The sequence below is a fragment of the Pholis gunnellus genome (genome assembly GCF_910591455.1).
Source record: "Pholis gunnellus genome assembly, chromosome: 13".
In the NCBI taxonomy this organism is placed as follows: Eukaryota; Metazoa; Chordata; class Actinopteri; order Perciformes; family Pholidae; genus Pholis; species Pholis gunnellus.
The window spans coordinates 17,610,573-17,633,001 of record NC_136540.1 but is presented as its reverse complement, the minus strand read 5'-3'; the positions used below and the strand labels follow the sequence as shown (position 1 = coordinate 17,633,001).

Below are 22,429 nucleotides of genomic sequence, written 5' to 3'. Positions count from 1 at the left end.
GTACAGTGCAGATGAGCTACGTATACAGTAAATCAACAGAGAAGTAGGAGCCGCGTCATGTTTTCTATTCACGTGTCACCCAGAGCTGCGCTGATTGAAAACATGTTTGTGGGCTTTTATATCAATCACTCAGGAATTTCAGTGTAGTTAATATGAAAATGTTGATGTATTTAAGTATTTAACTATCACTGAAATAAGTAAGCTATACCTTCTTTGTTTGTGTGTGTGTGTGTGTGTGTGTTGATCACAATAACACAGCCATAATTTGATATTGACATAATGTTGAAAATGGTCTCTGCATCTGGAAATCTGTCCAATAAAGGCAAAAATACCCCAAAAATGATCTTAAACAGCAAAATGTGAACCCTAACCCTAACCCAAAATAAATACGTTTTTAATGTTTGTTTTATTTGTGAAATTTAAAATATTGTCGTCACATTCAGAACCGGAACCAGACAACGTTTTAGAGACGATGACGAAGCAAAATGAAGTAGTTTGACTGTGGGGTTTTGTTCTGTTGCTGTAATAAAACATGTATTCCTTTATGTCACATATTCATTATTAAGATAAAGTACAACAGCGTCGTATCTTAATTACTCAAAACATAAGGTGACAAATGGCATGGCAACCATATTTTCTATGTTGGCAGCCAAAAGCTTAAGGTTAGTGTCGAGCCCTTCAAAGTTCAACAAATACAATTTGCACCATAATACGGTAATTCATCCAGAAGAAGTCATCAGAAAGGAAGGGCATTTCACTAAATTAATTGCAGCCCTTAAGTTATCGTGTAATGAGCAATAAAACATGAAATGGACTCAGTGTCACGCAACAAACAAATCATTTTCCAGAGAAGATTATGTGTAGATATTTGTGACAATAGCCCCCCGGTGAGACCACAAAAATCTCCAACTCAAAGTTTTCCAAAACCATTAATCTTTCTACGTCATACAGGCTGTCGAGCCAGCTCGGTGCTGAGCCGGAGAATCAACCCGGTGCTCAGGGCGGTCAATTAGAGCTGCATGATCAAATATGTCAAATGCTGCATAAGGTCCCAAGACAAAGCATGAACCGTCTCCGGCGTCTGCTGTTTAAAGGAGGTCATCGGCGGCCCAGAAATGGAATTAATCCACAATCGTGCCGTTTTAAAAAGAGAGTGCTTTGACTACAGACAACATTGGTTGTCGTAATACAATGTCATAATATTAATGTCATCTTTTCCTGCCGGTTAAACTGCACTGCAGTCGATTCTGTCTTTTATAGCTGAGCAGTGAAATTAACATTATAAAGCCTAATGGCTTATACCTGCAAATCACATTAGTAATGACTTTTCAATGTGATTGTATTACCCAGCACTGTTGGGCTAAAAGTATTACCCTTTTTATTCAGTAAACTATATTGCCATATGAGGTTTTTAAAATATCGTACGGCTCAATAGGCGACAGTAACAGCATTTTAGAGTCAGCACTTGTCTGTACTTTAAGGAACAGCCAACTTCAGAGACATTGCTGTTGAGCCAAAAAACCAACAACATACAACTGAATACTGAATAGACTCAAGCTGAATACAGTTATACAAAGGAAAGCAAGATAAAAGATTAAAATGGAGCTAAAACTTTAAACCCTAGTATTTTCAAACATTATATTTGAGAGAAGGCGGACATCTCTAAGACGGATACCTCCAGAACTGGGCAACTCATGGCAAAAACAATCTACATTGTTAAATAGCACTACAGGCAAGAAGAAAAATATACGTATTTTTGATATTAGGTTGAACCGTCCCTGTTAAACAAGAGTTTTTTTCTCCAGAGGTAGTCAGAAGTGTTGCATGCATGACTTACTTTTTCTCTTTCGTAAAGCTGGAAACGGCAAAAAAACATGAGAGAAGCTAGCCGAAATTAAATTCTATTATTCCGCAGAGAAGGTTCACACTCTGCACAATCCGACATGACAAATGCTCTGCAAGTACTTCTGTCACAGTAAAGTGAACACCGATGACCTGCTTAGACTGTGGTGACTCATGAAGGATGATTTAGGAGTCAGGAAGAAGTAGAAACATGCTCACCATGTCTGTATCCGACACCGGCCCGAAACTCGTCACGTAGATGTTTGTCCTCACTTCTGTCACACTCTCTGAGGAAAGAAAAGAGAACACATTAGTGAAGTCTGTGTACAAAAAGCGTTGCTGCAGCTCCGTCTTTGTTAAGCTGATTGTTTGTGTACACGATGGTGAAGTTCGCCGGTTGGCATTTAACTAAGCCGCTTCACACAACAATTCTACTGTAATCAAGGGTTAGAGGAACGCTTCAAACTGAGGGAAGAAACTAGATTTATGTAGGAGCTGTGACAAATTCGTGCTCCTGTTGGACGGCTTACCTGGATTCTTTGCTGTCTTTGTGCATCATTTTGTCAAAATTGTGTCAACTTCGCTGTGCCACAGATTGCAGGTTCCAGAACATAATAGTATAAGACATTTCCCAAAAAGGCATTGCTAGACAGCATTGGTAATAGTACTCTCAAGCATTTGGCCCAGGAGGGTTTCTTCAACCTCCATTTAGGGGCAAAATGTTGCCGCGAGCAACTTCACAGATGCTTTAGAAAGTCTTTGAGTTGAGTAAAACCACCATTTGTTTGGCTAAAACTAGTTTTGTCCACCACAGCATAAAATGTGCTCTGGGCCTGGCCCCAGTCTGTGTCTTTGGAGGAAAGACATCCCTTTTGACCCAAAATGAATTTAGTTAGCCTGCCCCAAAAACATTTAACAGTCCCTAAGGGACTACTGGCCCAGGAATAATATGCAGCAGTCAGCGTTAAGGATGCAGCTGTGTGCGTTTATTTAGTTTTTTACAAATAATGGGCACACTTTACTGCTATTACACAATCCTATACACATTATAATCACATTAGGCATGTTGTAGTCTATTGTAGTCTGAATCTGGCATGACGGTTACGGGATTTGTCCTCCATGTATGTTCCCAGAGGTCCACTGTAGTTCTTCAATCATAATCACATGTATCGTCGCATGTTGCGTCGCATTACAAGCTCCATTGCTGCTTTTGTTCCGTCACAACAACGATTTAATGAATCACGCTCGATACGGCGAGATGTCCCAATTGATCATTATGTGGTAAATTAGCCAGGACTTCATTAATCGTCAGCTGTGAAATAATTGTTTCCAAATACTTCACAAATGATTTGAAGGCAGCATTAAGTAGGGGCGTGATGTGATAGTCGTTACAGATCTAAATGTGCCCTCTTCAGTCCGGGCTGAATCAGCTCCTCTGGGCTAAATGTGTGGAGCGGGCTTTTGGGCCATTGGTGAGACAAATAACTGCTCCCAGTGGTGCAACAGCTAGAGAGTGATGGGGCCTTTCCCCAAACGTGAATGGATCCTCGGCTCTAACTGTGTCCCAGATCTAACTGACCACCCACAGGTGAAGTCTCCAGTCCTCTGGCAAAGGGCCCCCTCGAGAGAAAGGGATCCACTTCCACATTAATCATTCCTGTGACACAAATAGCTCCCGCAAATGCATGATTATCACAACACCCAGTCAGCAGTTTGCATGGAAGGGGGGGAAAACAGAATGAGTTGCCCTCTTTCTGTTTACAACAAAGCACCAGAGCGTCGGGCAGAGCTAATGGATGGCGCTGAAAATGAAATTAAATGGGTTTTCTCCGGTTTCGATCCGGTCCGTTTTGCCTGAGAAGGTCCCACATGACTGTTTCTCACAAGGATGCAACAGGAGGAGGAAGATTGGTCGCCTTGTTCATGTACACGCTGAAGCTGTTGACTTTGACCGAGTGTTCTGGCCATACTGAAGAGGAAACCCAACTGTGTCTGTTTGCAGGGAGATGGTTGGACTATCGAAGTCCTAAATCTAAACCAGAGGTCTTTCAATCGTAATGCAACACAAAATAACAGGTTCCATGCTGTTTAGCTATTATATAGGGAATAGATAGATAGATTTACACTTTAATATTCCATAGTGTTGAGTACTGCTATCATTGTAAGCAATACACAATACGTTTCTTAAAAAACACAAGGCAACACTGATATTCTATAAAATATAGACATAAGATGATAATTCATGTTTTTGATGAATAAAAGAACCCTAAAGAAGAAATCATTTAAATGTGGCCATCTTGCTGCTTAATAAATAAAACAAATAGGTACACAATATATAAGCCTTCATAGAAATGTGATGAAATTCATCATATAGTGCATGCAACTACATACATTCAAGTGAACACACGACAAAGCGCATGGCTGAGCATATGCTCATATTTTAAAGCGATGATGCTCCACTAGCCTATGAATGAAGTGTACGATTTCAACCAATAGGAAGCGTTCTAGTCGTTCCAGTGCTTGTGGCTCATGCTGTTCCAGTGTTTGTTCTCGTCTTTCCTCTGGCCTGTGATGGTCTCTCAGGCCTGGTGGAAGAGCGTGTTATGTCTCGCTGCACCACACAGCTCTGTACATTCGGTGTCTGCACTAGAAAAAGGAAAGCATCCCGACCGCGAGTGGTGCGGGCCTCTCACTCTCCACGCCCTCGGAGATGCGAACCCCGGCACAGAGGCAGGATGTGACATTAACGGCTTGCGCCTGGTTCCTTTCTCCGGTTGCTGTCATGGAGACCAGGTCATCCGGCCTGGTGGGTCTCTCAGCCTGATAGCCACGCTCGTGGCTTCAGCAGCAAGCAGCAGAGCAGAAAGGACCATTCCAGCTGGCTGGCTGAGAAATGGCAAAGCCTGCTTGAGCATGTGGACTTGCTGTTATGCAGCACCTTGGGGTGCGAATGTTTGGATGAAATGGCATCAATTAGAGGGATTTCCACTGACATGTGCTTATTTGCCATTTGGGCATTATAGAACAAAGACTTCCCGCCCAAGGGAAAGCAGATGTTCTGCACTAAGCGACCTGACTTCAGTGTGATCCTGGTGTTGGTGTGCCACCCCCCCCCTAGTCCGGAATTATACAGTCTATCTTTTAAATCAGATGGAGAAATACTTACTGACCCGTTTGGTCAACAAAAGCCAGTACCTATAGATTATACTGCTTAGATTTGTACAGAAAAACAATTAATATTCTTTGCGTTTTTGTATTGTTGACAGCAACGTGTAGACTTGTGGTGACTGATGGACATTTCCCACAGTGATCAATCTGTGATGCATCAAACGTATGGTGTTGCTCACCTCCCAGCCCAGGACGGAGTCTGTTGTCATACCCATCCAACAGCCTGTCCAGAATTCGGGTGAAAATGGTGATATTGTCTTTACTATCATCAGGCAACGGCTCTCTGTGTCCAACGACTGCCCTGCAGGAAGAAATGGAGACAGAAAGGTGGGATCAAAAGATGGAAATCATAAAAAATGTAATAAAAACTTGATATAAAAAGTAATATTTTGCTGCACTGAGAATGGCATGCAGCGTCCAGTGGTGTGAACGTCTGCTGTTTGTTTGTATTGAAAAGTCAATTTTACAGTAGACTTACAGGTCCTATCTCAACAAAGATATCTCAATGATTTATGAACACATTATTTCGACCAACTTTCAGTATAAATGAATGTTATGAGAATGAGAATTAAAGTCCACAATCGCCTTTTCTAGTTTCTCTCGCAATTGATCCGCCTCAAGCTTCAATCAATATTTGGATAATAACGTCTGGTTGTGTTTTTGTTGTATTCGTCTTAACAGGCTGGAAACTCCATATTTACAAAAATACAGTCAATTTATGGTAATAAATTCTTTCCCAAGAAGGAAATACTTTGCAGCATTTTGTTAGACGATTCATCATATGCTATCAGCCCCTGGTTATTCATTTACATGGCCTCCAATCCCCTGCAGAACAATATTGTGGTGATATGAAAAGGCCACTATATCGTAGGTGGAACACTGATGAGTTAATGAGTAGCGTCTTTTAATTAAACCTAAATCCCCCGAGGGGCTGACCTATAACATCCAAATAAACCCCATCAACACGCGGTCCTGGTGCTGCTGATGCACAGCATTGTGCTTCTTGGTAAAGACAGAGCTTTAAGGAATTTAGTGCTTGAAGAGTAACTCGAGTTCTCCCTGAATGTTGCTTAAAGGGAAGCGCTCAACAGCAAATCTGTCTTTGCTAGGCCTCTTAGAAGGTCTTTCTGAGACTTAATCTGTCCTATAATAACAACTCGACATAAGAGTCCATCTGAGCTACAACGCCATTAAAACACTGACTGGGCGAAGGTCACTACTTAACTTAAAGTGTATGCAACTGTAGTTATTACCGGTTTAGGGCGTTTGCTGTTCAGAGCACGCAATAATGTCATTTTGAATGTCTTAAAATGATTTTGAGGCATTTGGGAAAATGAGCTTATCTAAGTAGCTATTACATGGGCATATGTGGGCAATAAATAAATATCAATTAAGCATCCCGGCTCCCTCATGCTAAATGGACTTGCATTTCTATTTCTAGTCTTCCAACCACTCAAAGCACTTTACACTACATGTTTATTGACCCATTCATACGCCACAGGCACAGCCCACGGGAGCAATTTGTCTTGCCCCGAGACACTCAACCCCAAGCTGGGGATCGAACCATCGATCCTCTGATTGAAGGACGACGGCGCTCAACTCTAATCAAATCACGCATATAATAAAACTATTCCCTAGTTCAAGTTATAATCCTCAACAGAAATCAAAACCCCAAGGACTGTTTGCTGTACTATTAAACCTTGCTTGCTGTTACCACTGTGACCACGGGTGTTGCCAATTCAACCAGGACTGATTTCTTAAGAATTACAACTTTAAGAAGAAAGTACTAATGATTATCTAGATGATGTCAGATATTTGAGGCTCCATATCTCCACTGAGACTAAGCTTTTTAAAACTAAGCTCACGATTTGCACCTCATTGAGTGGGGCACAGTTTGATATATTCTGGCTGTCAAGAGCATAATTAAGCTCTGCCAAAAGGGTTAGAATATGACAGTATAACAGTGTACTCATAAATATTTGAAAGAAATATACATTGCTGGCTTTTCATTCACAAACCGTATCAAAAAAGGGACAGGCATGCGTGTTTCCAGGCCGAAAAACACCAAATACAAACAGCCTTCACAAACGTCTGGGACAAGTTCAAATGCACTAAGTGTCATCTCACTCGACAAGCATCGCACATCAAGACGGAATCAGTGGAGAGTCACAAATGAATGAGAAACCTTTAGCCCCTGTGATACAATTCTAACAGTGTGTGTTCCAGCCTAAAATATCCACTGCAGGAAAACAAAGTACTTGTGTGGTTTGTAGCATCTGTGTGCTTTACTGAAACACACGCTCTCTCTCTCTCTCTCTCTCTCTCTCTCTCGCTGACTCACACGCTGAAGCACACACATGCGAACGTCTTCCAGTATCAGCCAGCTGTTCAAATTCCCTGGTGAGGCCAAAGCAATGTGGCACATTCCCTTTGAATTTGATATCATTTTTAAATACACAGGGTTTATAATCGAGCCAGCGGCTTGGTTTACTTCCTCTTCATTATTTCTCACTATCTTACACCTAATGAGGAGAGAAAAGGCGAGAACAGTCATTATATTCCTCTACTGTTCACACACAAAGAAAGAGATTTAACGAAAACAAACTCTGTGTCAGAGACTGACATTGTTGAACGTTTGTGTGAGTTTTGCCTGAAGGAGAACAAGTTCTAACAGGAGCAGAGAAGGTAAAGGTGCTGTAGGTGTAAACACCGGAGATGTAAAGGCAGACTTGCACCGCTGTGTCTCTACTCTCATTTCAATGTGATGCTAAATTTGACATCCTGCATTCATGAAATATTTAAATATTAGTCATGAGTTTAGCTCATATATAATGTTCATTTTTATAACTGCGATGCTGTCTGATGGCATAGCACTGTATTCAGTGTGCCCCACATGAGAGGACTGATGTGTCTTCACTGATGCTGAGTGAGGCAAGCCGGGAAATGTAATTATTTTGTTTCTTAGCAACACCATTGTAAGAAATGATTCACTCCAAAACTGCACATGTGGTTGTAAAGTGGTCATGGTGACATTTACTGTTGGTGCACCGGTTACGGTCGGGAATCTAACGCCTTTATGATTCTTATAGGCTGCTTTTCACAGCAGACATTTAAGCTCAGGTGGAGCTAATTTTCTGAAGGAATTGAAGTTTGAATGCCTGATGTCGAAAAGCTGAAACTAAACATCAAACATGTATGAAAGACGTGGAATATGTAATGGTTCGCTGAAAAGCTGACTCAAAACTGAGTTGCCGGCCTTAGAAGTCGATTGATGCCCATAATGTATGAAAGATGTATAAGATTGTAAGGTTTGTATGGAGCATCTAGCTGAAAGTAGGAAAAAATGCTTTTCAAAGTGTGAAAATGTCTAAGCTCTGTCTGTCTCGGTCTCGCTCTCTCTCTCTCTCTCTCTCTCTCTCTCTCTGTGTCTGTGTGTCAAACTGAGCTAATTAGCTCATCTCAATCAGCTGTGTGTCTCCTGCTGCAATCAAAGGTGGGTGAACTGCTAAGTGACGTCTGGGTCAGACAGTTCATTTTAACAGACACTCAACTGAGGTGCTTCACTCAACCCTTGCTTCTTGGTCAAAGACGTGGATCCGATCGTCAGAACATTATCATCACGAGAGAAAGAAAAGCCTCTGCAGATCACCATCATGTCGATTTAATGTTAGTCAATAACGGCAGCAGGATAAAGATCCAGCACGGTCCGCTGTTCTCCAGTCATTTCTGGTCTCAGTGTCCATGGGACTCAATGTGGCAGCTCCCGGGCACTTAAAGGAGTCATTATCGTTACCAATTCATGCTTTTCAACTTGTGACGACAAAAATTGCTGCCGCATCCAGCACACCTTTAGACTTAATAGAGCAGTGAATAGTGCACAGTGTTGACTCAAGGCAGGTTTGACTCGAAGACACCACGCCATCAAACACGGCCCTTCGTGGTTGCTCCGTGCTGCAGGTTTTTGCCTGTCCGTGCACAACCGCTACGCACATGGGCGGAGAAAGTGGAGAACTGTGAGGAGCTTTGAGAATGTTGGTTTGCTGCGAGGAGAAACGTGCAGGGACGTGCATTATATTTTCTTACAGCGTGTGGACAGTTAAACAACTCTAGAATGTGTGTGCAACAGACTTAGCTTGATACGGCATTGAAATGTTACTCTGCAAATATAGTTTCTTAATTGGCCGTGTTCTGCAGAAGTCTTCTCTTTAATTATTAGTTTGTCCCGCTCTGCACCGGATTTGCAACGTTTTTCAGCTGAGATGAAAGGGACAGAAAATATTTTAGTGATTGCAAAATAGAAAAACCATAATATGTACTGTACATAGAAAGGACTCCAACGAATACCTCTCAATGCTTTCGTGCCAATAGTGTCCACTTCTACTGTTATTGATGTCATTGATTAAAGGTTCTCTAGCCACTGGCTAGCTCACGGCCGGCGCTCTGCACTGTGCTCAATCCGTCGCCGTCGTCACGGAAGCTTGGCACCCTCCCTCCGGTTCCTCCTCGGGCTAATACTCCATTACTGCTCTTGCCGTTGTTTGTACTGATAGCCATGTTAGCACTGTTAGCTGTGAGTGGCAGGGTCAGCCTTCGCCATGTTCAGAGCCGCGTGGAGGGAATGGATATGTTCTGAATTTCTCATTGAGCGTTAAAGTTCACGGACGGTGCAGATCAGAAAGTAGTCAGTTTCTACTGTGGAGGTAACCGGCAACGTGAGAGAGAGAGAGAGAGAGACGGAGAGAGAAGGCGGCACAGACTTTTGTTGGCTGGTGAAATCAAACGTGTGTGTGGGCCGAGAAGTCTTGAGTTAGTTGATCGGGCATGAACTGAGTGAGTGGACTGGATCTGATCCAAGGTAAGTGCTCTGAACCAGTCTGACAGGTGAAGGATTGCAGGCTTTGCCAGGGAAGAGATGTAGCGGTGGTCTCCCAGGGCTAGCGGGGCGCCTGCTGCCAGCCAGGAGGACGTGTGGAGGAGGGGGTGCGGAGGAGGTGGGGAAGCTGGAGCCAAGTGAGCAGTAACGAGAGCGTGAGATGAAGGTGCTCCACGAGCTGACAGCGATGGCAAATAGATTAGAGAGGAGGAGTAAACGTACAAACTGCCAACTAAAGTCTGCAAATGTGCGTTCCTTTCATTGACTCATTTGGCGCGTTTCATGAGGCCAGTTATTTCATCCTGCCGCCTCTGGATGTTGAACGTTTGAAGCGGTTTGCAAAGAAATCCTCTCCCACACCAATGCAGTGGCTCCAGATGGAGCTGTGTGAAATCGCATTGCCTCTAGTGATGTCACGTGAGTCGGAGTCGGTTATGGCCGAAGACTACAAGTTTGAAAATGAGAAAAAAAAAACGGGGGGTGTGGAGTTGATGGAGTGAGCTCACCAGAGCGCTCCTTATCTCTGCTTCAGACTAGCAGCTCGAGGCCACTAGAATAAAGCACCGGAATCTACAACCCAACTGTCGGCGACCGAGTTTCGTTATGGGTGATATCGGCGCTCCCATCACAACAAACATTTGGCTGCTGCTCATGCGTCTTGAATTCAAAGTGGACACCTCCGCAAATGCCTTGGCATCCTCCCCGAACTACCTCATCTCTCTCTAAGTGTCGCTCTAAGAATCCTGATACCCATCCACCGCTAACGTGCCCAGACGACGCACTCGCTGAACTGTCTCACTATACTTAGAGCCTGCGGGGGGGGGGGGGGGGGGGGGGGGCGACCAAAAATCGAATGGAGGGGATTAGTGAGGCTGCTTGGAGCTTTGTGGAGAAGATATATTGGAAGCTGATGACTTTTTCTTGACTTGTGGTTATGGGGGGCCACTGGTTTATTTATTTTATGTGGCAACAAATATTTAATTCCATCTTCCTGTCATCTAAATCCCACAGTGGGGGGGAAGGCGCAGAGGAGGAGATTTCTAATTAGCACGTTCTTGATTAATAAATAGTAAATTCCAAGCTTGAATTCAAGAATGCGTTAACCTTTCCAACATAACTAATCTTGCTCACCAGGTCCTCCCACTCATATTTTCTCCCAGTCCACCAACAATATATTGATGATGTTATGCAGCAGCGCATTATGCAGCATATTGTCTCTTAGCAATGGATGTCTTCTAACATTCAAAGCCTTTACAATATGACAGATTTGTCTTTGTTTGCGTCTTTCTTCCGTTTTCCACTTGCCTGTTTTGTGCAGATAATATGCACATGGGGGGGGGGGGGGGCTGAAGGGGGGATGTGATCATTGCTAATATACAGTAGCTTTGGCTGACTCCAGGGACAACATGAGACAAACTTTCTCATGTTGCTTCTTTCATCTTGACATCGACAAACTTTTTTTAAGGAAGCGCTGCCCTAACAACTTATTAGAAACCGGAGCTTGTGTAATGAAATGTGATATAGATAAACAGAGTGGTATTTAACATCTTTCAACGACAGAAGACTGTGATTTCTTTAAATAATGTAAATATTCTAGCACTGTGGCTCTCGGTATGGCAATGTTGGTCTGTCCACCATTTCGGTCCAGACTTAAATATCTGCTGCTGGACAGATTACCATGATATTTTCTCATGACATGAGATTTACATGTGTTCATGTTCCCCTCAAGATGAATTGTAATCAGTTTGTTGATTCTTTGGTTAATGACTGGTTAATCTGTGGTACAGCCTCAGCTATACTTTGAATTTAGTGATAATTAGCAAAATGGTAGCATGCTAACATGCTAAACTAAGATGGTGAGCATGGTGAACATTACACCTGCTTGGCATCAGCATGTTAGCATTGTTACTGTGAGCATGTTAGCATGTGGACGTTGCTTTTTTGAGTGCATAAGTGCGTTTACACTGACAAATGCAGCACACTGAGTAGGGATGCGTATCGTTAGGATACTAGTACTCTTATCTATTCTGCTTATCGGTTCGGTTCTTTATCGATACTCTTTTCGGGCACAGAGGCAGAGAGACGAGTTTTGCGACGCTGCTATTTTTACGCGGAGATCTCACTCCGTAACCTCTAAAGTACCGGCAGCAGAACCGTTAACTTTACAATACTCAGGGTTTTTACTCATTTGAAAATGTTTCACATTTAGAACAGAGTTTCTAAAGGGGGGGGGGGGCATCACTAACAATGAGTACCAGGATGGCATACTCACACCGGTCACAAAGGTAAGGGTGGAATCATAGACACTTCTCACCATCAATGGTCACCATCTTGGCTATGTTGCGGAAGGGGAGGTTCCAGCAAACTTGGCGGAGATGGTGGCGTAAACATGGACTATACGTGCAAGTTAAAGTAAAATCACTTTAATTTTTTGTCTGTTTTTTATGCAATTGTCAAGTAAGCAAACAAGCCAGCTAGGTATTTTGGTAAGGGCGACAATCATGGTCAAATGTTGGCGGTTGCGCTCCGTCTGGTTGCAATATATATAGATATATCTATATATATCTATATATAAAATTCCCAAGCTTTTTACACACTATCGATTGTCGAGCTGTAGCTGTATAAAGTCCGCCCAGTAACCTCCTCCAGCTCTTCCTGCAGGATGCCCACGAGCTCCCCTGCCAGCTGGGCTGGAGTCCCTGCAGCATGTTCAGGGTTGGCCCCTGGGCCTTATCCCAGTTGGCCGTGCCTGGCACAGGCTGGCACCTGAGGGACATTTTCAGCAACGCTCAAACCACCTCCACCGGACACACTTTGTAATGTGTGTTTGCAGTAGATGCCAAGCTAGGGTATGTGTCCACTGGGAAGATTTCTTTTGAGTGCCGACTTCTTTTACAGATCGTATCGACTTGCGAGGACAAAAATTTTGCAAATTTGATGCGGTGCCAAGAGATTTGCATTGGCTTTCTTGCTCAGAACAGAGGGCTGCTGAAACAAGTTCAACTCTGGAAAAGGTTTTCAATAGTTGCTCAGCAATAACGGCCAGCACTTCCTCTCCAGCATCTGTTTAACACTTCCATTTAAAGGAAGAGGTGGCGGCCAATGGGGGCCTCCTTGGCCCATTGATCACCATTAGAAGCCAAGAGTTGGAGAATGTGTTTTAACTGGCACAATCTGTTCAGACAGTGGAACAAGAGGCAGAAAATAAAATCAATTGGAAAATGTTAATTTCCAGCTGGCACCAACAAATGATCACGACACTGATGTTCTTTACCCTGTACTTGATGGTGTTGAGGGAAAAAAAAAGAGACGCTTTCTGTGTGTAAGTTGGCTCAATAATTCCTTGTCGCACTTTTCAGCCTCAGCTCCGCAGCTGTGCATAGAAGTTTTGTTTACAGTGGGATTTTATGTCATACACTGAGTGTTATGACTCACGTCAAGCTGTTTTTAAATGCACAGTTATTATTTTGGTCCATACTCTTGTCTTTAGCTAAACACTGTTCTCTCCTTTCTAGAACTGTGTTCCTCTCTACATTCAATGCGCATTCATCCTGTCTTTGCCTCCCACACACAGTCTCAATTCCCCAATCCATCGCTGTAAAAGCCTCAGCCTTATTTGATCTTGGATTTTAACAGTTTTCGCCTCCCGTGTTGTCCTTGATCTTTTACTAGCTTGAATACACTGCCATGACAACCAAGGTCAGAGAGGGGGGCAGGGAAATGTCTGTTCAAGCTGCAAAACGAAAGCTGACCCGTCATCTGAAAGGCTCTGTGTACATGGAAAGCAAAAAAAAACTGGAGGAAAGTTATTTGACAAATAATGAGAGCTAGGTCGGCGAAGTTCAGTTTTCCCATCAAAACATGTCAAACAATTACTCCAACATAATCAGAAAGTGCAGTGCAGGCTCAGTGGGGAGATACACCGCAAGCTTTTACTGCAATAAATTAATTTAACATTTCATTTAAAGGAACAAATCTATTTTTAGTAGGCTGGATAGGACAACGGCCTGCTTACAGCAGCAGGAAATGATCTAACATAAAAGATAGGATCTGAAACGCGTGATATCAACGTTTGTGACACCGACCTACCCTCCGCGGCGTTTGGAGAAGAAAGCCCCCGGCTCGCGCTGTCACACGCAGCACTGATATCTACAGGGATTACAAAAGTGCAATCACCTGCATCAGCAGCAATGAAGAGATCATTTATAACTGTACGCATGCTGCATAACACCCCATGCTATGAAGTGCTGCAAAACCTTCTTTTTCATGGAAGAGGATGGGAGCAGTAGGCAAGTTCATATGGTAAATACTTTCCCTATAAAGCCGCAGGAAAGCTCGATTAAACGCAACTCAAGAGTTGGTGATCTTGAGGCTGTCATTCCCCCTATTTTGAACTCAAAATCACATTACAATTTCAAAGGAATAGAGCGTTATTTCAGTGAGAGGAGGTGAGACAAACAAAATCCAATACATCAAACGGGACCGTTTTCACAAAAATACTGGCCACACAGCACTCCATACTGCGTACATTTCCTTTTATACATCGCCCAAATTGCTTTGATTTTAGTGATGCTGAAGCCACAGGTAAAGGACACATACAGCCGGTTTGTTTTTTTCAGCCAACATATGCATCCCCATCTGGCAGGGCAGCGTATGTCACAGCGTTTGGTCCTCTGTGAAACAGGAGGCTGAAAATATTGGAGCTCCTCTCACTGATTACTCGCGTCCTTGACAGCAGCGTTATGCTTTCATCATTCTCCATCTCGGTAACACGTGTTCTCTGTCCTCATCTCTGATCGCCATGTTCCTTTTTAACTTCATCGCTCTCTTCATTTTGCTGACTCCAGCTGAAACGTCCCCATTTCCAGATGTAAATGATACTCGTTCCATTGAACTCATGCATATCACTGACAGGTATGCTGTTGTTTTTTTTTGGGGTCGATGTGTGGATGGATAGGAGGGGGGAAAATGCACCTTTTCGTAATCAATATTTACCAGTTTACGTTAACACATTTCACATGAAAGTTTTTATCCTTCGTTCATCGAGGTGTCGCCAGAATGGCCTCTGCAGTAAAAGCTTGTCCTCTGCAACCTGTGTCAGTCACAGCAGTCCGTCCGGCATGCCAACCACTCTGCGACATCAAAGACATTCACATGACCTTCGGTGCACACAGCCGCGCCGCTACAGTACCCGGGCCAAGTCATGGAATAGATTCAACAGAGATGAATCCTACTTTTAATAAGAGGAAAATAAATCATATGTTTGAGAAAAAAATCTGTGAAATTTGTGATGAGATGACATTTGATATTTGGTGGGAGGAAGTGATTAGCACATGCTATTGGAGTGACCTTCTCATGTGATGGAAAGCACAGTATAGAAATGAGGGCTGCAGCCAGCAATTCTTTTTATAATATTTAATAATCTGCTGGTATTTCCTCTCTATAGACAATTCCCTAAAGTCCAAGATGATTTTGACGATTAATCAATTATCAAAAGAGTTATGAATGATTAATGGCAATTAATGATTTGTTAATTAATAAAAGAACCTAGAAGGTTAGCTGTCCACCGATTTTTAGCGTTGCACTCCTGTAAAATTGATGTATTCAATTTATTTGTACAGCCCCGAAATCATACATTTTTAAATACAATCTGTACAGCATACGACATCCTCTGACCTTGGGTCCTCGCAAACCTTTTATAAGGGGGGAAACAAAAGGATGAAACCTCAGGGAGAGCAAGAGGGATCCCTCTCCCAGGATGGGCATGTGTACAGAACTAACGACATAGTCAATCCATATGATATAATGTTACATAATGAGCATGGGTATAGCAGTAGTAGACCCAATAATATCAGAGTAATAATAGAACACTATGGACAATTAAAAGACAAAAGGATCAAAATCGATGCAGCAGAACCAGAGATATCATCTTTTTTTCATTACACACGTTCTTTTCCTTGTCACAACCTGGCACCTACATCGCCCACAATGCAACTCATCACGCCTCAACTTGCGACACCTTGGAAGGAAGGTTGAGGAGCTACAGGTACAAAAGAAACTGTGAGGGAAGTGCTCGCACAATGTGTTCGTAACAGCAGCACTGCCGGTATCTTTTAGTCGGTAGTCTTCTTTATTAGTGCGCCGAGGGAACAATGGCTTCCTACTCTACAGCTTGAAGATTTAAGTGGATACAAAAACACACTTGAGAAAATACTGAGCTTCAACTGTAGAAAGAAAATGGTTTATTCTGCCAATTTAAACAGTGAGTAATTTCAAAAGTAATCCATAAAAGACGAGAAGTCACCCGTAGCTAATAAATGGACTGCACCCAACACTAGAACAGAAGTGGCCAAAGCTCCCACATGTTATGCCTGCTGCATCATCTTTTGTCCTTGGTGGATGACTTTAAGTGCCAGGTGTAGCTGTCCCAACACCTGGGTAATGAATCTCTTCTTGCTAGTGTTCCACCATTATGTCAACATGACATGAATAAGTGTGACTGTCTGAGCAGTACAACTGTCCAGAGTTTGGGTTTGGAAAATGTAACATTCATACAATACATTTATTTTTGCTCCGTTGAGAGAAAGAAGAGATAAACACCTTGATATTTCTCTTCTTCCTCTAAGACTCTCCTGGCTCTCCAGTGATACAAAAAGAAGAGCAATGCTTCATACGTTCGTACTTTGCTTCCAATTAATGCTTTGCTTTTACGCTTAAGTGCATTGAAGAGGAAGCAACATTGTTTATAATGCGGCACGGTAGTTTCAATGTACAATCAAACACACTGAAACTAATTCTGCTAGATATCTTAAAGGTTGAACAGTAATTGTCTTTTTCTCTCTGCATTGTAAATGCACATTCAACACACTGAAGAAACAGACAAACTAATGCCGTGCATAAAGAACTACACAGGAAAGGTATCTGCATGTTTTACCAGTTATAAGAAAATGCTTTAACAAGCCTTTACAAGTCCAGCCATCTGCCAAAAACAAATTTGCAAACCAAGCTCCCCAAAGTCTTAGACACCATCTGACTATGTTTACAAACATATTTCCAGTTTATTCCAAACCATACAGTGGAATACAATGTGGCAGTATCACAAGGCTGTACCTCTTAACGCCTACAGTACTGCTCATTTTGCCTTCATCTTTTCCCTCTGTAACTGCAATAATACTTTGGATCGTGAGCCCCAAACCAAACACTTGTGAGCAGTTGGTAGAAAGGCCAAGCCTTAAAACAACAGTAACATGAATCAGTCAACATCGTTGACACTGCATGTTCTTAATCTGTGAGCAGACCCACAGCTGTGATCTATTAAACAATCTCAATATTAAAAGGATGCGCTAGCTGATAAACATAATGCAGATAAGATAATTATCAGCTTAACTAGTGGCAATTATTGAATTTATATGCAGAGATATTGTTGTTATCTTGATTCTGTGATGTAGTTTTCTACAAAGAACAATTATTTAAAAGGCTCAGGCTGGATAATCAAAGCAGGAAGTGTTCCCCAAAAAGCTATTTGATAGCCACACTTTTTTGAGTTGCTTAAAATATGCAGCGCAGCAAAGCTTCTGTGTCTTTATATTTTATAACTTAACTTTAGGCAAACATTGGTTTTCAGTCCATGCCAGTGAGGAATCTTCTTGCATGTTCAAGTTTTTGACCAGAACTCAAGCCCTGTATCCTTGATAGCAGCAGAAAATGTTCCTGCTGCAGCATAAGAATAAGCTGCTCACCTGCTTTGAGTTTACAGCAAGAGGGGAGAAGTGTGTGTGTGTGTGGTATGCAATTAATTAAGATTTCAACCAAATTAATTAGTTTTGCTAACAGCAACACACACGTTTTGTTAGCACACAGCCCTATTTAAAACTCTGATGACCCTATAAATCGGACGGAGAGTAGATTCTTTCCTTGCACACCTACACGGTCCATGAAAAGCCATTACAACACCTTTTGTCCACAGTACAGCGTCAGTCTGTGCAGCATTTTCAAAGGCACCGTTAGGTGTGAGGATTTGAATCTGCATTGGACGGACTGTCTATCCATAGCGTTACCTCAGACGTTACCCCCGACTCCTTCAGAAGGAGTCGGGGGTGGATGTTGCTAACAACAATATGGGACATAAAGAAATGATTGGGTTTCATAGACAATGCTGCATGGAAAGAGAGTCGGAGCAATGAAATAAACGACATAAATATGATATGCAAAAGATACGGCTTCAGCGATGTTGGAACAATAAAAACAATTCAATCGAACGAGTGTCTTGAGGGTCCATTCTGAGAGGCACCAGGCATTTAGTTTAGAGATTCTGTATTTCCTGGACCGAGACACTTTTTTTGAGAAATCCAATCCAGCTTCAGTTCGATCCATGCCTGTCGGGGTTGTCCGCTAATTGGTTACGTTGAAGATCATTGGCCAGATGCTCACTATATCAATTGGAAATTATCTGAAACTCAAAAGCAATTAATGCACTGATACATTTTTTCAATGAATTTGGGATGTCGGAAGCATCAGTGTACAGCTGGTCTGCACATTCTCTAAGAAATCAAGTTTTTCTTAGTCACTCACTTGACTTTTCAGTTGCCGTGTGAATAGAATATTAAAAAGAACTCAAGGTAACTGCAAAATAGATCAATGAAACTTCAAAAGAATCAACAACAAGGGTTTACGCTTAAAGAACAAAATCTGTTTTTATAATTCCTTTTTAAATGAGGACTATGTTTTGGCCGTCATTCCCATCACTTGATATCACACTCGGAGGCTGAGATGCAGGGTCTCTGGGGCGTATATTCGCTCATTGTTTCTGATTTAACATTAGCAACACCGAGTCAACCTTTTGACTTTCTTTTTCTTTTTCAAGTAGTTGCCTGGTCATTCAATCAGCAAAGTGGCTCAGCCATGAATACATTACCCTTGTCCAGACCCGTGACACATTAACCTTGACAACACTACCGAAACAGAATGTTATCTGTTGACCAGGTCACATCTCAAAGTGATGCCCCTCTCTGCCATGCCGTGAATAATTCATGCGAGATGGGGTGAGAAAGCAAGTCGAGGCTGGGCAACTTCCCTCCAATCCATAGGCAAAGTGTACATATAGCACTCTCATCCTTATAGCTATTGATTATGTGCCACGTTGGCCAGCAGCTTGGCAATAGATTGCAGACAAAATAGACAACAAGACACCCCGAGTGTCCAAACTTGTTAAGTGTTGACTGTGGAAGGGGAAGGCCAGGGGTTGGAAGCGAGGCGAGCTGGAGGATTGAAAAGACCTTCGCGGATGGAAATGAACACGGCGCGCTCATTCATATGTAATACATGGATTCCTGGGAATAATAGCTTAATCAGCCCCGTCTCTCAGTGTGCGGGAAATGAGGAAATTTGGTGCAGAATGACGGACCCTTATATGTAGGATTTGTCTGTTACACCTTAATCCATTAGGAAAGTCTCCTGACTCAACTGTAGTAAAGCCGATTTGGAGCCCGCCGATAGCATCAGGGAGGTGGCAGTTCTCAGCGAGAAACGGTTTTGCTGATACGCAGATATTCTGAGAGCATGTGCACGCTGACATTCTGAGGATTATTTCCCAAACTCCGGCAACTTGAACTTTGATGGACAATTAATATACACTTTCACTTTCAGATGCAAATTTCCAAATTTCCCCATTTTTGTTGCATGTTTGGATTTCTCTGGAGGCAGCATAATGTCCTCCCTCAAATGAACCCAGGCAGAGCCTCATTTAGTACGGGTTAAACTGAATAAAATGTGTTAAATAAAGACTGCTGTGCAAGGGCTTTGCATATGTGGACAACATCGTGTCTCAAGTAATTTCAGAGAGATTAACATTTGTGAAAATCCTTGTCACATGCTGTGTTAGGTTCATGCATAATGAATTGCATTTGCTTCCTGGGCCGCGTTGGAAAGGGTGTGATGACAATTTCCCGTCCCTGAATATGTCAACACTTACATTTCCATTATTAACCTGCTGCTCTCATCACATCTAATGGTTTCCCCAAATTATTTATTTACATCCTGATTACTAATGCCAATGATTCTCTCCTCAATCTTCTTTTCTGACCTCCTTCTGCATGATCAAGCCAAAGCCAGGCTTCCAGTACTTTAGCAGCAATTCTTAACTATGGGAATATTAATAATCTATTAGCCAGTATTTGTTGTAGTTGCCAATGTGAAAGTCAAAGTTTGAACAGTAGTTTGTCTCTCATGACGAGAAACAAAATACTTGACTTAACTAAACTGCTTGACATGGTTTTTTTGCCATAATTTGTTTACATTTTGGCAAATTGGCACCATTCAAGTACACAGAATTACCTTCTAGCATCTCCTGTTTGCAATGGATGTAGAGACACCTATCACTGGAATACTTTGATACTGAAGAAAACTTAAAAACGTGACGATTCTCAGGCACGTGCTGGAGTTTTTAACGCATGGAAAATAATTATATCCTCAGAAAGTGTACGTCACACTGAATTTAAGGATTTGCATATCATGTCTGCATGTTTAGATTTCAGTTATGACTCTTAAACTGGAGGACTAATGTTGACACAAATTGCGGCTCAGCGTCTCTCATCCCCTCGACTGGCCCGTGCCTCACAGTTTGAAAACCTCTGATCTAGATAGATGTGGACATACGAACAAACGTGAGCATTAATATGCTACTACAACAGCAGCCTCCACTCCTCTGGGAAAGCTTCCCACAATTCTTTTTTCAGGGAGAATCCCTGCAGCCCCAAAAGCAACAGTGAGGTCGGCCAGTGGTGTCGATGAGGCCTGGCTCTGAATCAGTGTTCATCCCAAATGTGTTGGATGATGTGGGCCTGTCCAGTTTTCCCACACCAAACTGTAAAAACTATTTCTTTGTGCATGTGGACATTGTCATGTTGAAACAAAAAAAAAAAGAACCTGAAAATCCCTTTTTAACTATCACTGTATGCTGTAAAGTATTTCTGAGGGGTTTAGCCATGAAAAGTAGCCCCAGACCAATGACCAAGATGTATGCAGGTTTGTCCTTGAATGGGAAAGGGTTACAAAAACACAAAGCACTTATTGTTGTAAAAGATCCCTTGCCAGTTTTGGCCAGCACCTTTTTACTGGCCACCCATTTCTATTTAATATATGTAATTACAAACTCGGTGTGCTCCTGATAAGCACGGCGAGCCAAGTGGCACAGTGACAAAAGCGAACTTGGCTAATCCCTTCACACACTGTTCTGATTTCTCTCCCCCAGCCTGCTTTCTTCCAGGTCCGATGAGCCTTTCCTAGCGTGCAACATCTTAGTGATTTACACTCCCCGCCATAACGTCCTACCTTATCAACAATGCTAACACGGCAACCTGTGCAATCTCTTCGTTTTGAAATTACAAGGAGTGTGGTTAGAATGACTTCTAGACACGCTGGAGCTTTTTTTTTTCTTTTTTTTTTGCTGACTCTCGCACACAAACTGAAAAATGTGCACAGGATGCAGGAGTGAAAATGCTGTGAATGGACAATCATGGCTGTGGTGCGCTGCACAATGCAAATTAATTCACCAGTCAGTGAAATCCAGACCGATGCAGACAGTGGGAGAGCGCAAGATACATTTCCAGTAGCTGGGAGGATGAGCTCACTTTATGTTTGCTCTTTTAAGGCCTAATTTAGGACAAAATGTTAAAGTCACAGTGTTGCCCTCGAAGTCCTTGAGTGATCTACTGAGAGTGCAGGAGAAGAGAAGGAAGACTATTCTTACCTTAATCATTCAATTTTATAGGTTTTCTCAGGCAGTCCTGCAGTTTTTTTTGTCAACACCATTATAGAGGTCTGGTTATTTCATTTACCAAACTGACAGTCACAGCTGAGACCATCTCACTGTGTAATAACAAAAAGCATTTCTTGCCGTTTCTCTGCTTACAATATAGATTAACTTTTGCTTCTAATGGTGTTGGTTGTATAAGAATGTCTGCTGCAGCAGCGAGCCTGATTAATAAAGGTATTATTCAAAACACATCGCCGGAACGTCAAACCGCAGGGACGGAGTCGGGGAAATGAAAATGGGTGGAGGGTAAGGTAAACGGCAAACGGAGAGGTGAAATACGGCATGTTGTTGTACCTGGCTTCAGGAAGGAGGTTGAGGAGCAGGAGGAAGATCCACAAGCCCAAGTCCAGTGCTTTAGGCTTCCAAAGTGCAGCAGCCATATCAGTTGAAAAAGAGGACTCCTGTAGAAAAGGCAGAGAGAGAGACGATGTCATACCGTATTCACTGACAAACATTGACTTGTCACGAGAAATGATGTCAAAATGATTTATAACTTAACAGGTAAATGCAGAAGTGATGAACATCAAATGATTGACACATTCATACTTTACTTCTAATCATTATTTAAGCTTCAATTATGGAGCGCCACCCTACTTAACCTGCCTGCTCTTATCTGTGTTTTATTTTTACCAGCTCTGACAGTGTCTCACTGGCATTGTTTTCAGCTTGTGTGTGTGTGTGTGTGTGTGTGTGTGTTTCTGTGTGTCATCGTGGCAAAATATGGTCCTGGAGAT

The 22,429-nt window shown here is 42.4% G+C and overlaps 1 protein-coding gene across 1 annotated transcript in view; it reads right to left on the bottom strand.

Moving 5' to 3' along the window:
* The window catches only part of gabra3 (gamma-aminobutyric acid type A receptor subunit alpha3), a gene marked incomplete at both ends in the record, with an annotated part of 49,590 nt that extends 27,515 nt beyond the window's left edge, over positions 1 to 22,075 (bottom strand). The window contains 3 exons of the mRNA XM_079172150.1: positions 2,062 to 2,129; positions 5,190 to 5,311; positions 21,990 to 22,075. Coding sequence (XP_079028276.1) covers positions 2,062 to 2,129; positions 5,190 to 5,311; positions 21,990 to 22,075 — 276 coding nt within the window. The remainder of the gene's footprint in view (positions 1 to 2,061; positions 2,130 to 5,189; positions 5,312 to 21,989) is intronic.
* Positions 22,076 to 22,429: the final 354 nt, after the last annotated feature.